The sequence below is a fragment of the Gadus morhua genome, chromosome 1, assembly GCF_902167405.1.
Source record: "Gadus morhua chromosome 1, gadMor3.0, whole genome shotgun sequence".
NCBI classification, from domain to species: Eukaryota; Metazoa; Chordata; class Actinopteri; order Gadiformes; family Gadidae; genus Gadus; species Gadus morhua.
In genome coordinates, this window is record NC_044048.1 from 20,679,786 (window position 1) to 20,706,601 (window position 26,816).

Here is a 26,816-nt window from a genome sequence, read left to right on the forward strand (position 1 = left end):
AGTGCTCATATGCGATATGAACGACATTTATCCAGAGGGGGCCTGTGTGATCCTGTCTCTAGTGTTTTGTGTGATTTGACTGGCAGTTTTTCTGCTTATAGGTCGGAATGAAGCGGCCACCGATTATTGACAGGATGGGTACTTTATTCTACCGGACTCGTTCGCTTCTTCACTAGACACACGCGCTACCGCTCGCTCTCCTCGCTCGTCCACTCACTCGCTGACGTCACTCACACACGCATACGCACATTGCCATTCTGGCGCAGACACATATGCTACTCGTAACGCCTCGTTATTGCGACGTTCATGACATTCAGGTTTTTCTCCATCTATTGAAAGTTAGGCTATTAAACATGTTGCATTCTATACGGCCTGATTATGTCATTATTTAAGCTACATAGCCTAATAAGAAGTGCTAATAAGGATATTTGACTAAACCAACCAAACAGTTGAAAAAAGCATCCTCCCACACGTTATTTCTTTATTCATTTAGCTATACTTTAATAGTATTCTTTCTGTTCAAATCTGTTCAGTGTTCCAAATTATTTGTTATTAAATGTTACATTAAGTTAATTGGTATATAAGTGTTGTTTAAATAAAATGCTTTTTAAATTTCAAAAAATCGTGGGATGTATCGAACCGTGGGTCAAAAATCGTGATACAAACCGAATCGTGAGTTTGTGTATCGTTACAGCCCTAACACACACACACCATGATATACATCGTGACACACACACACACACACACACACACCATGATATGCACCATGATACACACACACACACACACACACCATGACAAACACACACACAAACAAACACCATGACATGATATATGCCATAACACACATACCACGATATACACCATGACACACACACACACCCTGATATACGCCATGGCACACACACCGTGATAAACAACATAACACACACACGCAGAGCATTGGAGGGGGTGTGTGTTGGTGGGGGCAGACCTGCATGCTGAAGATGCAGGCGATCCGGATGGCGCAGCGGATCCCCTCCAGACACAGCGTGGCCACGTCGGGGTCGTCACAGTCCTGCAGCCCCACGCTGAAGGCGGCCAGCAGGGGCGTCCACGCCAGCTACACGCACACACACGTTTTGTTTGATATTCTGCTTCACTAATCAGGGGTTAAGACCCCCCTGGTTTGAAGAGAGAGGGGGGGGGGGGCTTCTGGAGGTACAAGATAACCGCCGAGGTGACAGTGTGAAGTCTGCACCCGTTCTCTGCATGCTGTCAGCATGCACACGCACACACACACACACACACACACACACACACACACACACACAGCGAGCTCCTCACCGACCTCAGGGGGAAGGCCCAGTAGTTCTTATCACTTAATTGAACCAGCTTCCACACACATGAGCTCTGGCTTAGGAGAGTTACCTGTAAATAATAATTTACAGGTAATAATAACTGGTTCCCAACCCAGGGTTATGATTAGCCATTAGTGACATCACAACAAGTGGGAGTGTCCACCCAGAGGTGTGATGGGTCGATCAGGCCTCCACCCTACAGTGTTTATCAATCGTGATGATGAATAAATTAACTATTGATCCTACACCTGGGTGGACCCGCCCACTTGTGACGTCACTAATGACTCATCAACGCCTGATGGATAAGATTGATCCTATTTAAGGAGGCCTAATCCAGGGCCTGTGCCTGCAGTAGCGGCTGCCGCCCGTAGGGGGAGCCCTACCTTGAACATGGGCCTGACGTGCTCCAGGTGCGTGGCGCTGAAGAAGGGCGACTGGGCGTGGCTGACGGCCTCCATCAGGGCCTTGGCCGTCTTGGCCATCTGTTCCATCTCCACGTTGTAGAGCAGCCTGCGCTGCTTCTCACTGGCCACGTCTTAAAGAGCGAGATACAGCATTATACATCACTGTACTGTATCATATACTACCATACCATCACTGTACTGCATCATATATACTACCATACCATCACTGTACTGTATCAAATATACTACTATATCATCACTGTACTGTATCATCTGGCCACGTCTTAAAGAGCGAGATACAGCATTATACATCACTGTACTGTATCATAGATACTACCATACCATCACTGTACTGTATCGTATATACTAATATATCATCACTGTACTGTATCATATATACTACAATATCATCACTGTACAGTATCATATACTACCATACCATCACTGTACTGTATCATATACTACTATACCATCACTGTACTGTATCATATACTACCATACCATCACTGTACAGTATCAAATATACTACTATATCATCACTGTACTGTATCATATATACTACAATATCATCACTGTACGTATCATAGATACTACTATACCATCACTGTACTGTGTCATATATACTACCATACCATCACTGTACTGTATCGTATTAACTACTATATCATCACTGTACTGTATCGTCTGGCCGCGTCTTAAAGAGCGAGATACAGCATTATATATCACTGTACAGTATCATAGATACTACTATACCATCACTGTACTGTATCGTATATACTACCATACCATCACTGTACTGTATCGTATATACTACTATATCATCACTGTACTGTATCATCTGGCCACATCTTAGAGAGAGCGTGATACAGCATTATACATCACAGTACAGTATCATATACTACCATACCATCACTGTACTGTATCGTATATACTACCATACCATCACTGTACTGCATCATATATACTAATATATCATCACTGTACTGTATCATATATACTACTATATCATCACTGTACTTTATCATATATACTAATATATCATCACTGTACTTTATCATATATACTAATATATCATCACTGCACTGTATGATCTGGCCACGTCTTAAAGAGAGCCTGATACAGCGTTATACATCACTGTACAGTATCATATATATATACTACTATATCATTACTGTACTATATCATATATCCTACTATATCATCAAGATATACAAGTCGCTTTGGATAAAAGCGTCTGCTAAATGCCCTAAATGTAAATGTAATCATCACTGTACTACATCATCTGGCCACGTCTTAAAGAGAGCGTGATACAGTATTATACATCACTGTACTGAATCATATATACTACTATATCATTACTGTACTATATCATATATACTAATATATCACCCCTTTACTATATCATCTGGCCACGTCTTAAAGAGAGCGTGATACAGTATTATACATCACTGTACTGTATCATATATACCCCTATATCATTACTGTACTATATCATCTGGCCACGTCTTAAAGAGAGTTATACATCACTGTACTGTATCATATATACCCCTATATCATTACTGTACTATATTTTATGGTCACGCCTACAGGGAGAGTAACACATTAGTTTACTATATCGTATCATCTGTACTGTATCTTCATTCATTTTACATCATCTACTGTATTTATTACATTATTACATTGGGGGGTGATCTACTGTGTTCTATAGGGTGTGTTAGGGGAGAGGTCTCACTCTGCTGTTCTTGGGGGTGATCTACTGTGTTCTATAGGGTGTGTTAGGGGAGAGGTCTCACTCTGCTGTTCTTGGGGGTGATCTACTGTGTTCTATAGGGTGTGTTAGGGGAGAGGTCTCACTCTGCTGTTCTTGGGGGTGATCTACTGTGTTCTATAGGGTGTGTTAGGGGAGAGGTCTCACTCTGCTGTTCTTGGGGGTGATCTACTGTGTTCTATAGGGTGTGTTAGGGGAGAGGTCTCACTCTGCTGTTCTTGGGGATGATCTACTGTGTTCTATAGAGTGTGTTAGGGGAGAGGTCTCACTCTGCTTGGTGTTCTTGGGGTTGATCTACTGTGTTGTATAGGGTGTGTTAGGGGAGAGGTCTCACTCTGCTGTTCTTGGGGGTGATCTACTGTGTTCTATAGGGTGTGTTAGGGGAGAGGTCTCACTCTGCTGTTCTTGGGGGTGATCTACTGTGTTCTATAGGGTGTGTTAGGGGAGAGGTCTCACTCTGCTGTTCTTGGGGGTGATCTACTGTGTTCTATAGGGTGTGTTAGGGGAGAGGTCTCACTCTGCTTGCTGTTCTTAGGGGTGATGGTGTGCTCCTTGCTCTCCTTTAGGGCGATCTTCTTGCCGGCGATCTCGTCGTAGATGGAGGACAGGTACTCCTCGGGGAGGTCCTTGCTGTCGTTGATGCCGCGGTTCATCTTGATGTACTGCTCCTTGGTCATCTTGTTCTTCACCTGAGGGGACGGAGCTAAGTGTCAGGGACACGCCCACACAGGGGGAGGTCATGAGGTTCATGAGGAGAGGGCGGGGGGTCTCACCTGGGGGCTGTGCAGGTCGGTGGTGAGCATGATGATGGAGTAGGCCAGCACGTAGGCAGTGTCCGCGCTGGCGAACATGGTCTGGCTGCAACACGCACAAAGAATCAAGCATAAAATAAATAAAAATACATTTAGGATTATAAGGCCCAATCCCATTTCCACCCCTTACCCCTTCCCCCTTCAAAACACGGGGGAGGGGTAAGGGGTAGAAATGTGATTGGGCCTAAATGTAACCCCATTGATCTATTAGTAAGTATACTTTTATCCAGAACAACTAACAACGGTTCATAATACACACTCATTCACTTGCACACCGTCGGCGGAGTCAAGCAGGCAAGGCGACAGCCAGCTCCGCGGGAGCACACAGGGTCCTCATAGACACCATAGCTGAAGGAGCCAGGGAACAGGCTAGCCATTTTGCTCCATAGCTAAGCCATAACTACGCATGAATACCAGCATGGAGACCTCCACCATGACGACCTCCAGCTGCTAATTCAAGTCTAGGCCCACGCCAGGCTTCAGTCCCCAGACACAACAAAACACAACACAGAAGGGGTGTTCCGGCGGAGTTACCCTTGGTTACACTCCAGGTAGCGCGCGGCGAACTTCTCCATGAGCCGGTCGATCTTCTGGGCCTCTCCGGGCAGCCGGAAGCCCTGGAGGAAGGCCCTGAGCGCCGAGACAAAGTCCCCGCCGCAGAAGTCCAGCTGGTCCACGTAGCGGTACATCACCTCCTTGTTGAACTTGATGTTCTCCCCCAGGAACTCGCCCACCTGGGTCTGTGGATGGGGGGGGGGGGGGGGGGGGTAGTTAATATGTGCTCATGTGAGTGAGTGAGTGAGTGAGTGAGTGCGTGTGAGAGTGAATATGTTCCAATGCATGCGAGTGAGTGAGTGTGTGAGAGAGAGTGAATAGTATGTGCTCATGCATGTGAGTGAGTGAGTGAGGGTGTGAATATGTGCTCATGCATGGGAGTCAGTGAGTGTAAGTGAATGAGTGAGTGTGAGTGAGTGAGTGAGTACGGATTGTGAGTGAGTGAGTGAGTGAGTGTAAGTGAGTGAGTGGATGAGTGAGTGTAAGTGAGTGAGTAGTGAGTGAGTACCGTGTCCAGCCTCTCCTCGTGGTGGAGGAACTGGGCGATGTCCTCGGTGCTCGTTCCCAGCATGCCTTGCTCCTGCAGGTACTGGACCCCTCTCTTGGGCTTCTTGTTGAACCTGCAGACGGAGGACTCAGGAAATCAGGTACCGGGACCCACACAATGCCCACATCGCCGTACTGAGACCCACACAACGCCGTATTGAGACCCACACAACGCAGAACGCACACATCGCCGTATTGAGGCTCACACAACACACTCATTACCACCAGGCCGGTCTCGCATTGTAATGTTAGACCTGATTTTGTTATTGTAATATTCTGTGTTGATTCACAGTGTGACGCCGATGTTTAGCGTTACAACTGGTGAGTGGTAATTGTGATTAGACATTATATTATTCTTTGTTCCGTTTTGTGTTTACAAATAGAGGTGATTGGTTATTGTTGCTAGTCATTATATTACTATATTATTCTGTGCTCACAGCTCGATGCCTTTCTCTCTGATGTTGAGTGTTTAATAACAATAACCACTCGTTATAGTCATTATATGATATTCTAAGCGTCTCGATGATGATTAGTGTTGCGTTGTTATATGTCATAGATTATATATTTTATTCTTCTTCACCGACAGCTCGATGCCGTTCTAGATGATGTGTAGTGTTTAGTGTCATGTTGTTACTAGTCCTTATATTATATATTCTATTCTTCACTCACAGCTCGATACCGTTCTCGATGATGTGTAGTGTTAACCTGTGGTTATAGTTATTAGTCATTATATGATGTGTTATCCTCACAGCTTGATACCGTTCTCGATGATGTTTAGTGTTAACCTGTGGTTATAGTTATTAGTCATTATATGATGTGTTATCCTCACAGCTTGATACCGTTCTCGATGATGTGTAGTGTTAACCTGTGGTTATAGTTATTAGTCATTATATGATGTGTTATCCTCACAGCTTGATACCGTTCTCGATGATGGTTAGTGTTAACCTGTGGTTATAGTTATTAGTCATTATATGATGTGTTATCCTCACAGCTTGATACCGTTCTCGATGATGGTTAGTGTTAACCTGTGGTTATAGTTATGAGTCATTATATGATGTATCGTCCTCACAGCTCAATGCCGTTCTAGATGATGTGTAGTGTGAATCTGTGGTTATAGTTATTAGTCATTAAATGATGTATCGTCCTCACAGCTCAATGCCGTTCTCGATGTGTAGTGTTTAGTGTCATGTTGTTATTCGTCATTATATTGTACTGTATATTCTAGTGCCGTCAGTTAAACGCATTATTAACGGCGTTAACGCAAACCAATTTTAACGGTGTTGATTTCTTTATCGCGCGATTAACGCAATTTTGTTTTTTGTTTTTTGTCAAAACAAAACAAAGAAGCAGTAACCTGAGTGCTATGTTCAAGGCAGTATGTTTGTATGTTCACCGTTTAATTGCACTATAGGCTTTTTTTTTGGATCGTCCTGTTTTGATCAGTATATGCCAATGTTGTTATCAATAAAAAAACATTTGCACAAGGCAAGCCGATGCACTTCTCCATGTTGATAAGAGCATTAAAATGAGAAAAATTAATGGGACAAAGAAATCAAGGGATATTTAGCATAGAAATGTATATGCTATTATATTATGTGTAATCCTCACAGCTTGATACCTTTCTCGATGATGGTTAGTGTTAACCTGTGGTTATAGTTATGAGTCATTATATGATGTGTTATCCTCACAGCTTGATACCGTTCTCGATGATGGTTAATGTTAACCTGTGGTTATAGTTATGAGTCATTATATGATGTGTTATCCTCACAGCTTGATACCGTTCTCGATGATGGTTAGTGTGAACCTGTGGTTATAGTTATGAGTCATTATATGATGTGTTATCCTCACAGCTTGATACCGTTCTCGATGATGGTTAGTGTTAACCTGTGGTTATAGTTATTATATGATGTATCGTCCTCACAGCTCGATGCCGTTCTCGATGATGTCCTTCTGCTGCTTGATGACCTCGTACTGCTCGGGGTGGTCCGGGTGTCCCGAGGGCAGGCTAGACGACACGCTGGAGTCCAGGGAGCTCACGCTGTCCCGCCGCCCCGTCAGGTGGTCCGGCAGCTTCAGCTCCGCCCCCTCGCCCTCCGACGACCGCTCCTGGCCTGAGGTCACATGACGGCGACATCATCACCCCCCGCCGATAAGACCCCGCGGCATTGACACGTTATTCACGCAATCGTTTTTAATACCAGTTACATTCAGGGCGTTTAGCAGACGCCTTTATCCACAACGATGATAATTTGTTAATTTTTCAGAAGGAGGAAACAATATGTCGCCGTAGGTAGGGCTGAACGATTAATCGAATTCAAATCGCGATGTAATAGAACGCGGTATGCAAATCACAAAGGCTGCGATAAAAAAAAAAGAAAAAGTGATTGGTTGCCGTTATTGACTGGAAATCAGTACGATTAATTTATTTTTATTTAACAATTCCATAGTTAAATAAAGAAGTTTATAATGTAAATTAAACTCAACACATCGGCCTGGCCTAACGGAAAGAGCAGTTTTTATATTGACTGCTTCCAGTGTTGTGTTGGTCATACTAAAGAATGATTTATTTCTTTTTTTAGTGAATAATACACAACATAAGGAACTTAATAAATTATAAAAATCGCAATCACAATATTGGTCAAAATAATGGCAATTCGATTATTTCCCCAAATAGTTCAGCCCTAGCCGTAGGTACAGTAAGGATGCTCGAACCAAGTGCCAAGCACTAACAATTATGACGGTTAACCCATTCCTTGTACACAACAAAGATGGCTAGGATAACACAATGCTAACCCAACAACAGAAACAACTAAAAGCAAGGATTCAAATTTCAAAAGTGGAAAATGATTGCATTGTTAACCTCCCAAATAGACCTGGGACATCTGCTCTCCATTTAAAACAAAAATAACGACTTATATTTAGCTCCTCTCACCTCTCTGTCCTCATCTCTGAACGTTTTTAAGTGTATGCTTCTGAATGCGATACGTTCACCGTACAGCGATCTCTTTCAGCGAAAGGCGAGGGTGCGTTCTCACCCAGGTTGGCCTGCAGGTTGGGGTTGACGTAGAGGTCTTTGCTCCACTCCACCATGCACTTGAGGATGGACACCAGACACTCCAGACCCTTCTTACGCAGACTCAGCTCCTGCAGAAACAACAGTCCAGGTCTACCGTCTTACTGCATCCACTACAACAGACTGCGGGGCTATTCCCAGCAGTCAATTCTGTGAACATTTTCAAATCTGTTCCATCCCATAATAAAAATACATTTTAGTGGATTGGGAGTTTGACTCCCAGCAAAAGGGTTCTGTGTTTGATCCGCTCTGTACAAGTGACTGTAGGAGGGTGATGTCCAGGTACTGTGTGCTGTGCATCAGTACCTGCAGGGGGCTGATGCCCAGCTCCTGTCCGCTCCGGCCCTGGGCGATCTTGGACAGGTCGTTGACCAGCCGCTCGAAGATGTTGGCGGCGTTGAGGTCGCAGTCGTAGTTGACGTAGATGTCCACCACGCATTGGGCGTCTGACACACACCAGGGAGAGGTTAACGCTCAGAACCAAGACCACCGCTCAGAACCAAGACCTCCGCTCAGAACCAAGACCTCCGCTCAGAACCAAGACCTCCGCTCAGAACCAAGACCTCCGACTCAAGTCTACTACATTTACATTTAGAGCATTAAGCAGACGCTTCCATACAAAGCGACTTCCAAATCAGTACAATCTCAGAAGAAGGTGAAACAGTATATCGCTGTCTGTGCAGCAAGGATGTTCATAGAACCAAGTGCAAAGCGCTAACAATCGCTAGGTTAAACCCTTCCCGGTATACAACCAAGATAACTAGGAGAAGATGCTACACGACTAAGTACTATAACCGAGTGCGGCATACATAAGTGCATACATTAAGTGCCGTGACAAACAACATAAAATAAGTAGGAAGGGTGGGACAGGGTGGCTATGCCGAGTCGAGGCGAGTACTCAACTACTGTCTGGTCCAACCCATGAGGGTCCCGCCCGAGATAAGAACAGTATGACCTTATCGTAATAATTAAGTAATAATTAATAATAATTAAGTTAAAAAATAATTAAGACTTGAGGAGAAATTAATCAGTGGGTTAGAGACGCGGTGTCCGTCCAACGTTCCAGTAAGTCACCTCACCTGCTCATCTTTTTGTGTGAAGTGAAACCAACACACACTCCACAGTCCACTCTGACCCCAATTTATTTTTTAACCGACAAGCATCAAGATTGATCGGTTAACGTTGATACGGTCAACCATCGGTCAAACGGTTATCTTACTAACGTGAGCTGCGACTAAAGCCCGGTTTGAAGCACAGAAGACTGCTACCTGCACAGATGCGCGTGAGGGTTTGGATGACCATCCACTTGTGCTCGAAGGAGCTGGAGGACGTCTCCAGGATGGTCAGGAAGATCTCCCTGAAGAAGACCTGGAGGGGAGGGGAGGACAGGATCAGACCTGGGCCTGGAGGGAGACTGGAGCTCTGGCGATAGTAATATCCAACATCTCCGGACATGTGGTAACACATACCCGCATCTCTTCCACCTACTAGCACCTACCAACAAGATTTCATGGCACAAGAAGCATCGCTATAAAATAGTATAAATTAGGTTTAAGTGGGCTCTTTCTGGTTTAGTAAATAACAGTCCACTGCATTATATAACCTGCTTCGTACTTTTAGATAAGGGCAGCATGACTCTCAAATGTGCTTCTCTGGTCTAATTCTATTTTGATTGTTTGGGCCTTGGGTAAAACCCATCCCAGGACTTCCTGTCACATGACCGGCGGCCCCGCCCCCTCTCTCACCTCTATCTGCATCTTGAGGTGGACCTTGAAGTGGGAGAGCAGGGTGAGGAAGATGGCCAGCGACAGCTCGAACACCTCGGGCACCGAGGAGACGCCGTTCTTGGAGAGCGCCACGCACAGGTACTGCTTGATGGCGTTGACGAACATCTCGTGGGTGCGGAACACAGGCCCCGCCCCCTGCAGCACCGACAGCAGCAGCTGGAGGGAGACCACCTTGGAGCGCAGCTCGTGAGACCTGCAGGAACCCAGGGGGTAGCACAACACAGGGTCAGAGGAAGTATAGGTGAGAGGTAAACACAATACCAGAGGGTCAAAGATGGAGGACAGAGAGTAGAGGTGAGAGGTTAACGCAACACCGGGTCAGAGATGGGGTTTGGAGAGTATAGGTAAGAGAGAGAAAGAAAGAAATCAAGCAGCATTCTTTTCAGGCGTCAGTAAGTATACATTCATTACATGACAGAGGGTTTTGAAAACTCAAGTATGGTCTGAAGTAGGGATAGCGAAAATGTTAATTATTCTTGACCGACCACCGAGCCTCATTAACCGGTTCAACCGGCGGTCAACTGATCAGATTAAAATGTGCTATTTGAATTAACAGCCATTTTCGAGCCACGCCAGCCGCCTGCTATTTCGTAACTCTGCTTATCTCACTCCGACACACACACACACACACACACACACACACACACACACACACACACACACACACACACACACACACACACACACACACACACACACACACACACACACACACACACACACACCGAGTGAGAGGCAGTGGCTCTAACCGCGGCAAGACCTGTGTTTGAATTGAACCACGAGGCATGCTTACTGCAAGTTGACCGTGTGTAGAGAGCGGGCTCGAACGCCCACAATGGTCTGAGATGGCGCGGACCTCGTTGAGACCCTGCGCGGGATTCACCCGGGGCCAATCGGAAGAGGGCAGCATTTAGGAGCTCATTTGAAACAATGCTGCGGCTCATTTAAGAAAATGACAGCTCCGAAGAGACGCCGCTTGTTTAGTTTAGAGGAGACGGAAATATTGAGTGTGAGGGATAATTTCTTTCACTTCACACAAAAAGATCTTGGAATGAGATGGCTAACTGTAGTCTTATAGCGTTTAGTCTACTGTCCATAATAATTTAGAGATCATCATCGTGAATAAAACGGGATGTTAATGGCAAGCTCAAGAGGCCAGCATTGTGGCATGTAGCCACGACAGCAACGTCATTAGGAGCATAAGAACCCAATCTGCATGACCGCAACGACGCGCACCGTTCTAGGACAGAGGTGCACGTGTGCAGAGCACCGGTCCTACGCCGATCAAACGTCAGAGCTTCTGATGACGTAGATGAGCGACGCACTCTATAGCCTCAGTGTTCAGCTCACGCTCCTAAAAAAAACCCAGACACCGATACTATGAATTCAGGAGCGGTCTAAAAATACCGATCCACAATGAGTCTGGCGTAGGAAACCCCAGCCGTGCCGGGCCTGGGACGCCGGCCCAGGCCAACCGGTTCTGATCCAGCTCTGCTTACAGTGGCTTAGAGTTACAGAGTCCCACTGATCAGATCGTATGACAGGCCGGGATGGAAACTAATTCACGTGCACCGGAGCCCTGCGTGTCCACAGGTGGAACCTATATCTACTATAGACTGCGTTCTCTGAAAGAGGAGGCGGAGCCACCAGCAGGAGCTGGGTAGTACAGTGCCTTTCAGAATAAAAGCGTTTTGAGGAAAAGCTTTTTTTTTAAAACGTTTTTTTCCCCTTATGAATGCAATGAGTTATCAGCCTGTGATCTCAGCCATTCAACACCAGGTGATTCATGCTGAATAATACAGTGGCCTCGGGTGAGTACACCAGGTGAGGTGAGGAGGAATGTGAACCAGAGATACAGACCTGGCAGGGGAGAGTTTAGGTGAAAAGCGGGTCTAACCAGTGTAATTATCCTGTGTTAAAGCAAGAGTGGGATAATGGATTCACCCTCGTATGTTTCACCACACCCGGCTCATGACCTCAGAGACAGACGGAAGGGGTTAGGTTAGGTTTATGAGTTAGGGTTTAGCGTCCGGGGCTAGGTTTACGAGTTCGGGTTTAAGGGTTAGGGGTTAGGTTTATGAGTTAGGGTTTAGGGTCAGGGTTTAGTTAGGTTTATGAGTCGGGCCTAAGGGGTGAGGGGTTAGAGTTAGGTTTATGAGTCGGGCCTTAGGGGTGAGGGGTTAGGTTTGGGAGCTGCTTTGGGACAAAGCGACCGATAAAAGGTCCTGGCAGAGTCTGACGACTTCCCCTGGTCAACCTTCTAGGCCAAGGGTCTCTAGGGGTGTGCGTCTTGACCCAGGGTCTCTAGGGTTGGGGGTCTGACCCCGGTAACGTACTTGGGGTCCGGGGGCCCGTCGGCCAGCGGCTTCATGGAGAGCTTGCAGAGGGAGCGGAACACGAGGAAGGCGTCCTTCTGGAGGATGTGGGAGAACCTCACCGCGGACTGGCCCCCCTGCAGGGTCTCTGCGTCCTGGGGGGAACACACACGTATTTGGATTTAGCAGACGCTTTTATCCAAAGCCACTTACATTAAGTACATTTGTCAGAAGACAATTTTTTTATTGCAAGGATGTAGGCAAGGCAAGGCAACTTTATTTATATAGCACTTTTCATACACGAGGCAGACTCAAAGTGCTTCACATATAAACATTGTCATACAATAAAATAAAATAATAGATAAGTAAAAGAAAAACATACGCAAAGAAATGGGTAAAATAGAAAGTTAAAAAGGCATTTTAGTATTAAAATAGAAAATAAAGGCAAAGTTAAAAAATGCTTTTTAGATAGTGCAATGTATTTAAGATTTAGCAGAAAGCTATAGCAAACATAAAAGTCTTAAGTCTTGTTTTAAAGGTGCTCAGAGTTGGGGCATGTCTTAAATCCTCTGGGAGTTTATTCCAGCTATTTGTTGCATAGTAACTAAATCCTGCTTTCCCATGTTTTGTTTACTCTGGGGATAATTAACAGATTAGTCTCAGAGGATCTTAGTGGTCTATAAGGCTGATGTAGTGGAAGCATATCAGTTAAATATTTTGGGCCTAAACCATGTAGGGATTTATAGGTTAGCAACATGATTCTAAAATCAATTCTCTGACCTACAGGAAGCCAATGTAACGATTTCAGAATTGGTGTAATGTGATCAATTTTTTTGGTCTTTGTTAGAACTCTAGCAGCAGCATTCTGAACAAGCTGAAGCTTCCTCAGAGTTTGTTTTGGGAGACCTGTAAGGAGACCATTGCAGTAATCAAGCTTACTAGTGATAAAGGCATGTACAAGTTTTTGTAAGTCTTCGGTGGACATGAGCCTTCTAAGTCTTACTACATTTTTAAGGTGATAATATGCCGATTTTGTAACTGATTTGATGTGACTGTCGAAATGTAAAACTGAATCCATTCAGATTTCTGGCTTTGATTGAGGTTTTCAGGGACAGAGAGTGAAGGTGTTGGGTTACTTTAAGCCTTTCCGTTTTAGAACCAAATACATTTATCTCTGTTTTGTCCTCATTTAGTTGAAGGAAATTTCGGCACATCCAGTCTTTCACTTGCTCAATGCACTGGCACAGCAGATCTATGGGCCGATAGTCATTTGGTGATAGCGATACATCAGCATAGCAATGATGGTCAATATTGTTATTTTGCATGATTTGCCCTAGTGGGAGCATGTAGATGTTGAATAAAGAGGGTCCTAAGATCGAACCTTGTGGGACTCCACATGTCACGTTGGTTGATTCTGATACAAAGTCGCCAATGGAAACAAAGTAGTTCCTATTTTGTAGGTAGGACCTGAACCAATTTAAGACGGTGCCTGAAAGCCCCACCCAGTTTTCTAACCTGTCCAGAAGTAATGTATGGTCTACTGTGTCGAATGCAGCACTGAGGTCACGTAGCATTAGTATTGAGGTTTTGCCAGAGTCTGTGTTAAGACGGATGTCGTTTACAACTTTAATAAGGGCGGTCTCAGTGCTGTGCAGGGGTCGAAATCCTGATTGGAAGGTGTCATAGCAACCAGTTGATGCCAGGAAGTGATTAAGTTGCTGGAGGACAACTTTCTCAATGATTTTACTTATGAAGGGTAGATTTGATATTGGTCTGTAGTTAAGAATAGAGGCATCTAGGCTCCGCTTTTTTTAAATGGGGTTTAATAACTGCAGTTTTCAAAGCTTTTGGGAAATTGCCTGACTGGAGAGAATTGTTAACTATCTGCAATATGTCTACTGCTAGGCAGTCGAAAACATTCTTAAAGAGGTTGGTCGGTATAGTATCAAGGCAACAGGTGGATTTAGTTGTGTCACAGTTTCCCCAAGATTTTGAGAGTCTATAACTTTAAAGCATGCCATCCTTGCCACGTTATTTTTGCCTGAACAGGGTGGTAGTCCAACATTTTTGTTTGAAGTGGAGATATTGATGGCGCGTCTGATACCTTCAATTTACCTTAAAAAAAAAAGCTGCAAACTCATTGCATTTCTGCATGGAATGGAGATAAGGTGGAATTTGTGTTGGGGGGTTGGTCAGTCTGTCAATAGTTGCAAATAGGGTTTTTGCATTATTAGTGTTGGTTTTAATGATATTGTATAAAAATGTTTCTCTAGCATTTTTTAAGTCTAAATTGTAGGCACGGAGGCTCTCTTTATAGATATCATGGTGAATATGAAGTTTTGTTTTACGCCAGATGCGTTCAACCTTCCTGCATTCTTTTTTCTGTGTTGTTATAGAAGCAGCTTTTCTCCAGGGTGCCTTTTGCTTTCCAGAAATCGTTTTAACCTTATAAGGTGCAATGACATCTATGACTTTAAAAATTTTCAAATTAAAGTTTTCTACAAGATCATCAGCAGAACATGGGTTTAGAGGTGGTAGCAAGGAGATGGCCTTTTTAAAAAGTACATTAGTATCTTCATTGATATACCGTTTTTTGACAGTGTTTGATTTTGTCTGTATCTCGGGAATAAAAGATATGTTAAAGAAAACACAAAAGTGGTCAGACAAGGAAGGATCAGTCACATAGAGATCAGAAACATTGAGGCCCTTTGCTATAACCAGGTCTAGAGTGTGCCCCTTACAATGAGTAGCCTCTTTCACATGTTGAGACAGTTCAAATGTGTCCAAAAGGGTAAAAAGGGTTTTTGCACACTTGTCATTCAAATCATCAGTATGAAAATTGAAGTCACCAGTTATGACAGTCAAATTCGGTGGAGATGCCAGACAATAATTCTGTGAAGTCATAGAACAAAATAGCAGAATATGTGGGTGGCCTGTAAATAATTAATAGGAGAACTCTGGGAGAGCATTTCAATACAGCACAAAGGTATTCAAACGATGGAAAATCACCAAATAACTGAAATACATTTTTAAATATAGTAGCAACCCCTCCACCTCTTTTTCCAGATCTACATGCATCAAAAAAGTTATAGTTGGGAGGAGCCGTGTCTATCAGAACGGTTGCACTGTTAATTTGTTCCATCCATGTTTCAGTTAAAAACATAAAATCCAGTTTAGAAGTGGTAATAAAATCATTAACTAAAAATGATTTGTTATTAAGAGACCTCACATTAAGTAGAGCCATCCTGATGGTGTTGTTGATAGGCTTTAAGGTTGTTTTTGGTTTGGAGGCAATAGAGGTTAGAATGAGGTTAACAGTGTGTCTAAGTTTCCCTTTGTTTACTCTCTTAGTGGTTACAGCATGAATGCGAAAGTTGCCCTGCTTTGACGTAGGCAACCTTGGGTTCAGCAGATTATGTGAAACGTCCTTTATACTGTGTCTACGGCTGAACCCTTTTTTGTCTCAGTAATACTAAGGACTACTATCAGTACAGGGGGGGGGGATGGGGCGCCATCCACTTGGGTGTTATCAGCCTGTGGCCATGACGTGGCGATGCTATCATTGACACAAATATAAGTTTGATGCCAACATATTCCAGTTTCTTAAATTCGGCTGGAAAATCGCAAAGGGAGGAGACATTGGGGCTGGAGTTGTTGTTTTGGCTATGGGAGAGATGAGGCTGGAGGTCATCGTCGATGGGGGGATGCAGAGGAGGGGGGTGGCCGTTCCTCGCCAAGCCAGCATCAGCGATGGGGGAAGGCACAGTGTTGATGGCGTCGGGCGGGCCGTTGTCTCTCTTCAAGGTCTGTGGGCTGTCTGCTATCTGTGTGTCAGATAGTGGCAGAGTAGATGTTTCGGGGAGGCTGTAGTCTCGCTTCTTCTCAACCTGTGCTCTGACTGTGGCCTGTGCGTCAGACCATGGAGATTTGTGGGAAAGCGAGAAGAGAAGATTGTCCCTCAACAGTTTTGAGCCGAACCTGTTTGGGTGTAGGCCATCTGCTCTGAAAAGATAATTGCGCCCCCAGAATAAGTTGAAATTGTCAATAAAGCCCCTTCCTCTTTCATTGCAGACTCTGGAAAGCCATGTATTCAGTGCAAGTAGACGACTGAATCTGTTTATTCCCCTGTCAACTGTTGGTATGGGTCCACTGATGAATGACTTGATGTGTATTTTGTCCAGTGTATCCAATAGATCAGTGTAATCCCTCTTCAGAAGTTCTGACTGTTCTCTTTGAATATCATTAAATCCTGCATGCACAATAATCTGTGAGATTTGGGGGTTTTCCAATATGATTTTGGCTAGTTTATGGTTGATAGATATCACTAACCATTCCATATGGGAAGTTGCATGTTTTGATCTTCTTACCGGTTATATCCTTGATGGTTGAGTCTCCTATAATCAGAGTGTCTGGTTCATCTGCTTTCTCTGAGATGGGCCCTTGTTGGACGGTGGCAGACACATGCGCATTTCGCCTCCGTGGCGACTGGTTGTTCCATCTCTGTCCGTACCGTCTGTCCGGACACATTTCAGGGGTCAGGGGTGCACAGGTGGCCGAGGCATGCGCAGCTCGCCTCCATGGCGAATGGTTCTTGCTCTGTCCGCACTGTCCGTCCGGACGCATCTCGGGGCTCAGGGGTGCATGGGTGGCAGGTGCGTTCGTGGACTCTTGAAGTGGCAGGAACCAGTTCTTCAGTGGCAGGGGTAATTTCAGTGACGGGCTAAGCCGGCTGATACATGTAACTTTAGCTTTGGGTAGCTTAGAATTGGGCGTTGAGTGAACTTGTTGATTCACTTTGGTATGTTGTTTTGGCTTAGCGCCGACTCTGTGCCAGTGAGACGCAGCTGGAACTGTCTCTCTCTTGTCCAGCTTCGGGAAGGATACAGTGTAGCTTTGATCATCTTGCTGTATCTGAGTGAGCTCAGCAGAATCACCCATCGGCAATGTATCCTGGAGGAGTCCTTTGCATTTTTCTAATGCTGCTAGTCTCGTTTCAAATAAAGCCACTGTCTGTTGCAGTTTGGTGCAGTCTGTGCATTTCCCAGTCTCCGTGCCTGAGATATCCGAGTACAGAGGCATGTTGACGATAGGAAAGTCCAAGGCTTTTTCTGCGGTCTGATCCGGGAGTCATAAAAAGTGCCAAAATGTATTGTTGAATCGAGCGATGGAGGACGACGGTAACAAACTATATATTGCTAGGTATTATGATCATGAAATAAAATAAGATAAAGTAGATCTGAACGATGAATTAAGTAGTTTTTTCCAATGCCTAGCGGAGCTTCGGGAAACATGACCTCTCTCTCTGCTGCCTCTCTGGTTGGTATTGTATGTATGTTGTAATAGGCCTATCTCACGAAAATCGGAAATGACGTCACACCGGGTAAACATTCTTCCGGCGTAGTCATTTTTGTATTGCCGTCAATGCAAAAATGGATCGTTTCTTCGCCACTTCCCTGGTGGGTATTCCCAAATTGCGATTCGAAGATGTGCAGAAGATTGTGGAGACACACTCGGCAACACCACAGCCCAGGCTGACAAAGGGGTACAAGTTTTTTGTGGAGGAGTTTGTACACAATTATCAAGGTAAGTTGTCTAAGGTGTTTTGTTGTTGTCAGTAGGCTACTCAATGGCCGCCTTGCTCATTCATGTTTTGTGATGACAAGCAAACCATTTACGATCCATATAAATCGTCAGAAATATTGTCTGTGTGTGAAATGTGTGTAAAATGATCATATTTGTTACGTGTAGACTATAATATTATGAATATAATTAGCCATGGTGGCTATGAAGTCTCCGTGTGTAGCGTTAGCATTTTAGCATTAGTTTAGCCAAGGATAGGTTCAGCTAGTTATTTGCTGACCAGTTTTCTTCCGATCAGCGACATATTATTAACATTATGTATATGCTAAGTGTCAAATATAGTTGATGGAAAGGTGGTAGTGAGAGGTAGATGCAACCGCTCGATGAGGAGCCCCACATACTACAGGTTTCTGCTGAGTTAGGGCCCGTTGGCCCAAGTCTGTTAGTTTTGATAGTCTGTCTGGACTAACAACTGCAGTTGCAGTTTTCCTCTTCTTCTGAAGTTCAGATCATTTTCATTGTTCTTTCTTACAAACAGTAGCGTGCTTAAGACTTGGCCCACCTAGCTTGCTGCAATGTTGTGGCTGTACAGAGTAGACCTATGTATTTTTCTTCCTCTTCATTAAGGCACAAGCCGTAAATAAAGGAAATGTGTTGAGTGCATTAAAAGGACAAACATCTGGGCTAGTTCATGTTATAACATTGCTAAAACAGATGTAATGGTGGCCCAAGAGTTTTGCACGGAACTGTACATGGCTTTTCTGCGGTTGCAGGCTCCTTGCCAGTTTCCAATGGCCTTATATCAAGGTCCTACCTACTAAGTTCAGTAACTCAATTCTTATGGTGTTCACAGATCCCCCTGGAGGCTGTTGGACAACTTGGTCTCTCAGAGCTGCAGCTGTGCTGCGGGCAAAGGCTTCTGTAGCCATATAACCGCTCTGCTGTTCCAGACAGCGCATTATGTGCAGCTGGGCCTTGATGTGGTTCCACCTTCCCTGGCCTGTACCAGTCAACCACAGATGTGGCATCGACCTCGAACCCACGTGTGCTGTTGTGTCCTCTGTTCAAATCATACACTTCAGTATTTGTCTAGAGTATATGAGCATTTCCTGTATTGTTGTTCGCCTCAGGGAATCCATCCAGAGGCTGTGAGTGACCTGGTGGTGAAGAAACCCAAGTCGGTGGGGAAGACTGGAGTCAAGTCCACACTCTACAGAGCGTATGCTGGTAAGACATTTGTTTTGCAATTTGCACTCTGTTAAACTTGCTCATTATGAAAAGATGCATATTAGAATACATCTGTTATCACTACAATATAAAAAAAAGTCACATTTTTATTTGACGTTTCGCCCTTTAATGTCCCACATCCTAGAGGGAATATCCAGCTTGGAGTTGGTACCATCTCAGCTGTGCTGGCCTGGAAGATGTCAGCAATGACCTGTTCTTTAAGGCCAGTTGCTACTCTACAACAGTAGATGAAAACTCATCAATGACTGGAATCTTCCTTGAAGGGCGTGGTGTTGGAATCGCCTCTTGTCCAATCCTCTGTGCTTTGCTCCAATAAAGAATATATTGTGTTGAGGGGCAAAACAGACTCCCAAAACACTTGAAACGCTTCTTGAGATGGAAACCGAGTATAATATGTCATGGTCTGATCAGACACACAAAACCTGTTGAGGACAGTTTGTGGCCCCATGGACATTTCTTGCAGCCTTGCCTCCAGCTCAGCAATATACTCCAGGGCATCATCCAGTGCACCTACAAAAAAAGAAGACAAATAAGTCTTCATTACCATTCATTCGTATTCACCCTTTCTTTTTATTGTATTGTTATTCTGTATACTTAAGTTTATTTATATTTCTTATTATTAAATTTATTTGTACTGTTTTCTGTTTTTATTTTTTATGTATTAACTATAGGTTGAGTGTACATAGAGTAAAAACCAAAGTCAAATTCCTCGTTTGTTCGCAACCCTGGCCAATAAAGCTGAATCTGAATTAATATGCAACCCCAGTTTAACAGTACGTCTGATGTTGATTGAATGTTTTAACGTTAACCATGCCATGTTTGGCAAAATTATACAATAGCCCAACAAGTGTTGAACACAAATAACAGACATAACAGCTAGTTAGCACACATCTACTTACCGGCAGGGGGGCGTGTCGCATAGTCATGTTCCCCGGTACCTCTCCGGTCCGTTCGTGTTTTGTCCTCTCCTTCAGCTTTTCGAGCTGGCACCCGTTTATACACGGGTGTTTTTTTCGGGGCTGTGGTGTAGCTGTTCCAGTCAAAACGACTAGGAACAGCTCCAGTATTCAGCGTAGCACTCCCGTCGTCATAATCAGCCGCTGAGAAATGCCGACTACAGACCAGTGTACTCCCCTTCTGAATTACGAAATTAACTCCTTCATTCCGTCTGATCGCCACTGCTGTATTGGGTATTATTTGGGAAGTCGTGGAAATGTAAATACGGTTGTTTTTGTTTTGAATTGGCGCATAGAGGTACACAACAGAAGCTTTTGTTTTTTGACCGCGCCATTGTCAAATATCATGGACTACGCGACCGGAAGTCACTTTACCCGGTGAAGGCAAAATCGAACGCCGAACCAGGAAGTTGTGAGATAGGCCTATTGTACAACATACAATTAGCGTGTACAATACACACACTTTGAGACCCTAGCACGTAGCTTAGCATTCTGTTCGTATCCGGGCCTGCTGAGCTACGTGTCAACCTGTGAGAGACTACCACGTAGCTTAGCAACCTGTAGGTATCCAGGTGTGCTACGTGTTAGCCTGTGAGAGACTACCACGTAGCTTAGCATCCTGTAGGTATCCAGGTGAGCTACGCGTTAGCCTGTGAGAGACTAGCACGTAGCTTAGCATCCTGTAGGTATCCAGGTGAGCTACGTGTTAGCCTGTCAGACCCCAGCCTCGCCCCCACTCACCAGCAGGTCCGTGGAGGAGACGGAGGCCCGGTCCTCCACGATGCCGTTGGTGTGGTGGTCCGCCCGGACCCTGGGGGGCGCTGGCTCGGGGTGCTCCACACGCGGCGGGGCCGGGGAGTCCAACCCTGGGGGGGGTTAAAGAGACAGGAGGGTCAGAGGTCAAATGAGCATCAGTACATGTTCAGAGGAGATCGGGAGGAGTCCGAATGAGTCCACGTTCCTCTGTCCTGTCTTTGTATTATTATTTATTCCCCACATTTTAAAACATGCTCAAGGTGCAGTGAGGTTTATATCTGGACTCGCATCTCTTGATGACCTCCCTGACAATTTGAGCACAATGGGAAATGCAACCGAAACAAATTTGTCTTTTTTAAAATGCGTAAATTTTCTTTTTCCTACTGCGACTGGTTCAGACCAGACACTCACACCCAGCTGGTGGGCGGAGACTGACCTGCGTGGGTCTGTGTGGGCGGGGTCATGGTCGGAGGCTGCTCCCCCTCCGTGGCGGGCCGGGACTGTACGCTCTCATTCTCTGGCTGGTCGTCGCCCACCTCCGGGGGTGTGGCCCCATCGATATGGGGGGTGGCCTGGTCACTGGGGGGGGTCCCATCACTGGGGGGGGTCCCATCACTGGGGGCGGTCCCATCACTGGGGGGGGTCCCATCACTGGGGGGGGTCCCGTCACTCGGGGGAGACGCTGAGGCCTCTTCCTCAAACACAGAGTCTGAGACGGGGCAACAACAACGATAACGGGAGTTATGAAGTGTATCAAGACCAACCGTAGCTGATCCATCCTATTTTAAAGCTGCTTAAGGTTCATCACCCACTGCTTCTTTAGGAGAATCGTATTAAAGGGAGCATCCATTTCATTAACTATTCATGCAGCACACTGCAGCCACGGTTGCCAGGTTGGGCGGGAAATCGGGCCCAATCTGGCAACGATGCGCGTGTGTCCGTCAGTCTGAGCTCTGACCTGACAGTGGGTCAGACGGACCGTGTCAACGGGGGGGATCTGAACCAACACGTCACTAGCCCCACCCGAGCGGCCCAGTCTGGTGGTGTTAACCAAGCACCCACCTGTGGAGGGCATTGCGTGCTCCACCACTACTGCTGCTCCTCTCTCCTCCTCCTCCGCGGCATCACCGTGCTCAGCCTCCCCGTTGATGGAGGGCGTTTCCACGGCGACGTCTTCCGCCGGGGCGGGGGGAGGAGGGGGAGTGGGGGTCGGGGTGGTGGCGGTGCCGGGGTCGACGGCGGTCAGGTCCGGGGTGCTGGCGGCGGGGGAGGGGGAGGCAGAGCTGCCGGGCTCGGGGGTGGGGGAGCGGTCGGAGCGGGGCGACCCTGACCTCCTCCCCCCGCCTCCTCCTCCTCCTCCTCCTGGGACGGGGGAGGGGTGCTGCTGGGGAGGGCGGAGCCGGTCCTTCTCCTGCTCCTGCTGGGCCTCCAGAGCCTGAACACCACCGAAGAAGAAGAAGGAGAAGGAGAAGGAAAAGGAAGCGTAGAAGAAGAGGGAGAAGGAAAAGGAAGAGTAGAAGAAGGAGAAGGAAAAGGAAGAGTAGAAGAAGATGAAGAAGGAAAATGAGGAGTAGAAAAAGAAGAAGGAAAAGGAAGAGTAGAAGAAGAAGAAGGAAAAGGAGGAGTAGAAGAAGGAGAAAAAGGAAAAGTAGGAGAAAAAGGAGGGGTAGAAGAAGATGAAGGAAAAGGAGGAGTAGAAGAAGAAGAAGAAGAAGAAGGAAATTGGAGGAGTAGAAGAAGAAGAAGGAAATTGGAGGAGCAGAAGACGGTGGAGGATAAGGAGAAGAAAAGGTGGAGGAGGAGTAGAATAAGAATGAGTAATGCCTGAGGGATTCTGCAGGAGAGCTGGGTCTCAGTATATCACAGCAAACATAACGTCATACATGTAGTTACATCATTATTAGACATCATGTAACGTGACCAATATGTCTGCTGATAAAGAGGCAACAGACATCAGGCTCCACCGCTCCGTCAGCGGAGAGCAGGTGGAGGTGGGAGGAGGTAGAGGTGTGAGGAGGTGTGAGGAGGTGTGAGCAGGTGGAGGTGTGAGCAGGTGGAGGTGTGACTCACTGCCTGGCTCTCCATGCGCGTGAAGATGACGTTGAGCATCTGTGTGAGCGTGGCCTTGGCAGTGGTCTGGTTGATGAGGTTCCTGCTGGCCAGGTAGATGTTGTAGCAGGTCCGCACCGTCAGCAGAACTGTGCCCTCGTGGATCTCGATGTGGGGGGAGGTCACCGTCGTCAGGAGGGCCTGGGGGGGGGACGATAAAGATTCAGGGGTTTGAATGTACTGTTTACAACAACAATACAAAACTCGGGCGGCATGTGGCTCAGGAGGTAGAGTGGGATTGGCTGGGAACCGGAAGGTTGCCGGTTCGATCCCCGGCTCCTCCTAGCCGGTGTCCCTGAGCAAGACGCCTCACCCTGACTGCTCCCGACGAGCTGGCTGTCGCCCTTGCATGGCTGACACCGCCGTCGGTGCGTGAACGTGTGCATAAATGTTAGTGAATGTTAGTCATTATTGTAAAGTGCTTTGAGTGGCCACTGGTAAGAAAAGCGCCGTATAAATCCAGTCCATTTACCATTTACCATTTAAAACAGATGTGGTCCATTTGAAGCACTTCCCTTTTCCCAGTGCTGATAACGAATGAACCCAACAAATTGGTGTTCAAATCTGTTCTTGATTAAATATAGACGACGTCTAGGCAGCTTGTGCAGGTTGATATAGTGACTTTATATCGACGTTGTGTAAAGTTACTAAAGTGTCCGTGCATCCAATCAACACGGTTAGGGGGGCTTTATAAATCATAGGTCAACATTTACTTTAAGGTTGATTTATTTTCTCCTCTGGGCTGAAGCGACACAGACTTTGTCCCTGAACGAGCCGGTCGTTCCCTTCATGAGAACGCCAAGGACGCCAAGGACCTACAACCATTTCAAACCGGATTACTGATTAACCTTTTTCCTCCTGCAACCAGTCTGTAAACCTCTGATAACACTGAGCCGGATCAAACTACCGCTTTTATCAAACTACACCAGATTATGTCACCCTGACTCTTTGAGGAACGAGATGTAGGACGGATTATGAACTCCAGCGCTAAACCTACGGTCAACTGGGAGGTTTTATCATCCACTACATTGCACAGCCCCCTGTATCTCATCCAGACCTTTCTATCTCTCTTCCACGGGGCTTTTAACACTGATGGCACTGCTGAGATTGCTATTTAGCTTTTAGCTTGTTCACAGCACATAAGGATAAAGATCAGCACCATTAGTCATGAGGGAATGCTGACTGGTCAGGACGGGATATTGATCAGAACAATATCATCATGTTATAAATTTTACTAAATATATTAATAAAATGACATCAAAACAACTTTAAACAGCAACTCGATAACCCAAGTCAATAGATGTTGATTCTATAGTAGATATTATTAAGATTAGAGAAGTAACTAACAAAAATAAATGTTGATTTAATAGCAGTAGAAATTAGTAAAAATAGAGATAAACCTAATATCAATCAATGGACCAATCAGAGGGACGGCTGGGGGCCCCTACCTTGATGATCTGCAGCTGAACCCCGTCGTCGGTCTGGGGCCCCTGGAAGCAGTTGCACACGGTCTCCACCAGGCGGTCGATGAGCCTCTTCCCCGGGCTCCCTCCATCGGGGGCGTTCCCTGTGATGTGCCCGTAGGCGATCAGCTTCTACGGGGGGGGGGGCACACAGCGCACGGCTCAGAGAGAGAGAGAGGGGGGGGCTCCACACACAACACTACGTCACAGCATGAGGGCATTTGTGTACTTCATCAGTACGCGCACGCGCGTGTGCGTGCGTGCGTGTGCTTGATCAGTACTTGTATGTGTGCACTTCATCAGTAGGTGTGTGAATGTACTTCATCACAGTGTGTTTGTACAGAGTGTGTATGTGTGTGTGTGTACTTCCTCAGAGTGTGTGTGTGTACGTGTGTGTGCATCTGTGTACCTGCAGACAGTCGAGGGAGGTGCTGACTATCCGGGGGGACTTTGATTGACAGGCCAGCTCAAACGGCAGGACGTACTTATCGGCCTCGATGTAGTTCGCCCTGGGTGGAACAACTGTGCCATCTCTGATAGAGAGACATAGGGAGCGAGAGCGAGAGCAGAGACAGAGAGCGATATAGGCAGGGAGGGAGAGGGAGAGAGAGAGGAAGGGAGGGAGAGGGAGAGAGAGAGGAAGGGAGCGACAGAGACATAAGAGAGAGAGAGACCAGAAGCCAACGTTCAACAGGACTAATTTGTGGTCTTTAATGTTTCAACACCAGGCTGCAGCTCTCCCCCGTCAGAGAGCTTCTGTTACTACGTGCGTAACGGAGATGAGGTCAGAGCTGTTCTGATACTGCTGGCGCCCTGAACTCCTGAACAAAAGCAAGGGCCCTAAACCACCTCCATGCACTTTGAAAAATCATTTAAAAAAAGTAAAAGAAGTTGTTCTACTTACTTTTGTTTCTCGAGCTCAACCTTGATTTCATCTGTGAAGGGAGATGGGAAGGAGAAGGGTTAGTGAGGATGACCTTTGACCTTTCAGCAACAGAGCAGTGCCCATATGATCTGACCCGTCTGAACACACACACACACACACACACACACACACACACACACACACACACACACACACACACACACACACACACACACACACACACACACACACACACACACACACACACACACACACACACCGACACACACACACACACACACACACACACACAGCTGTCCAGAAAAGAGGTGGCAGGTGCTTATGTTTACCTTCCAGTCATATCCTCTTCAACTTCCTTATAAACACACACACACTTTAATTAATAATTAACATTTTAGCAGACGCTTTTACCCAAAGAATCTTCCAGTGAATTTTGACACAGGTCATTAAGGAGCAGGTAGGGGTTTGACAGTACAGAGACAGCTCATTAAGCACGTAGGGGTCAGAAGCATCATGCTCTAGGATGCCTATAGGTGGACTGTGTGGACTTTAGGGGTTGAATGTCATCAGCAGGGAGTCAAACAAACACCTTAACCCCTAAACTATCCCACCCAAAGCCTTATTTTAAATACTGCATGCTCAGCTGGCTTAGATTGATGATTGAAGATAATCTTGTTAGCGCAACTCCCCACAGTTTGGCACTAGATCTCCATCTGGTTTACAGCTCTACATACTCAGACATGAGGACCTACGAGTCCATACCCGCCCATTCAAGCAGAAACAAACTTTACTGGCAGTGCGTGCGCGTGCGCTAAACAGTTAAATGTATTTGGCAGGGGCAATGTTAAAACTGAGTTTGCGAGGGCGTGCTAACAAAGATTAAAATAAACCGTTTATAACAACAGGTGATAATGTGATATTTACGTGCAAACTATGGCGCAGCCGACTCATTAGAAATCTGAATGACCCTGCGGCTATACAGCAAGTGCTCTGTCTTCCCTCCAACAGCCACTCAAACAGGTCTACTAACCACCATAATGATCATCAATCCATGACCGATACGCAGTAATGTCAGAATAGTTGTTTTTAAAATACAGATACTAAAGAATTACACATAGGCTAACATATAGATATATCATATATTGTATCATATATATTGGTATATACACCATTAAAAACACACATATTCAATGATTTGAGGAAATGGCCTAAAGATCA

The 26,816-nt window shown here is 45.7% G+C and overlaps 1 protein-coding gene across 1 annotated transcript in view; it reads right to left on the reverse strand.

Annotated features, from left to right (window-relative positions):
* Window positions 1-26,816, reverse strand: part of arfgef2 (ADP-ribosylation factor guanine nucleotide-exchange factor 2 (brefeldin A-inhibited)) — a 44,691-nt gene that overhangs the window by 16,300 nt on the left and 1,575 nt on the right. Inside the window, exons 2-20 of the mRNA XM_030365771.1 lie at window positions 25,617-25,647; window positions 25,122-25,245; window positions 24,698-24,844; window positions 23,211-23,390; window positions 22,203-22,575; window positions 21,577-21,849; window positions 21,126-21,250; window positions 12,622-12,755; window positions 10,244-10,478; window positions 9,767-9,866; window positions 8,805-8,944; window positions 8,461-8,569; window positions 7,347-7,536; window positions 5,388-5,499; window positions 4,859-5,064; window positions 4,286-4,370; window positions 4,030-4,201; window positions 1,724-1,875; window positions 974-1,102 (exon numbers count right to left, since the gene is read on the reverse strand). Of these exons, the coding sequence (XP_030221631.1) occupies window positions 974-1,102; window positions 1,724-1,875; window positions 4,030-4,201; window positions 4,286-4,370; window positions 4,859-5,064; window positions 5,388-5,499; window positions 7,347-7,536; window positions 8,461-8,569; window positions 8,805-8,944; window positions 9,767-9,866; window positions 10,244-10,478; window positions 12,622-12,755; window positions 21,126-21,250; window positions 21,577-21,849; window positions 22,203-22,575; window positions 23,211-23,390; window positions 24,698-24,844; window positions 25,122-25,245; window positions 25,617-25,647 (3,017 nt within the window). The remainder of the gene's footprint in view (window positions 1-973; window positions 1,103-1,723; window positions 1,876-4,029; window positions 4,202-4,285; window positions 4,371-4,858; window positions 5,065-5,387; window positions 5,500-7,346; window positions 7,537-8,460; window positions 8,570-8,804; window positions 8,945-9,766; window positions 9,867-10,243; window positions 10,479-12,621; window positions 12,756-21,125; window positions 21,251-21,576; window positions 21,850-22,202; window positions 22,576-23,210; window positions 23,391-24,697; window positions 24,845-25,121; window positions 25,246-25,616; window positions 25,648-26,816) is intronic.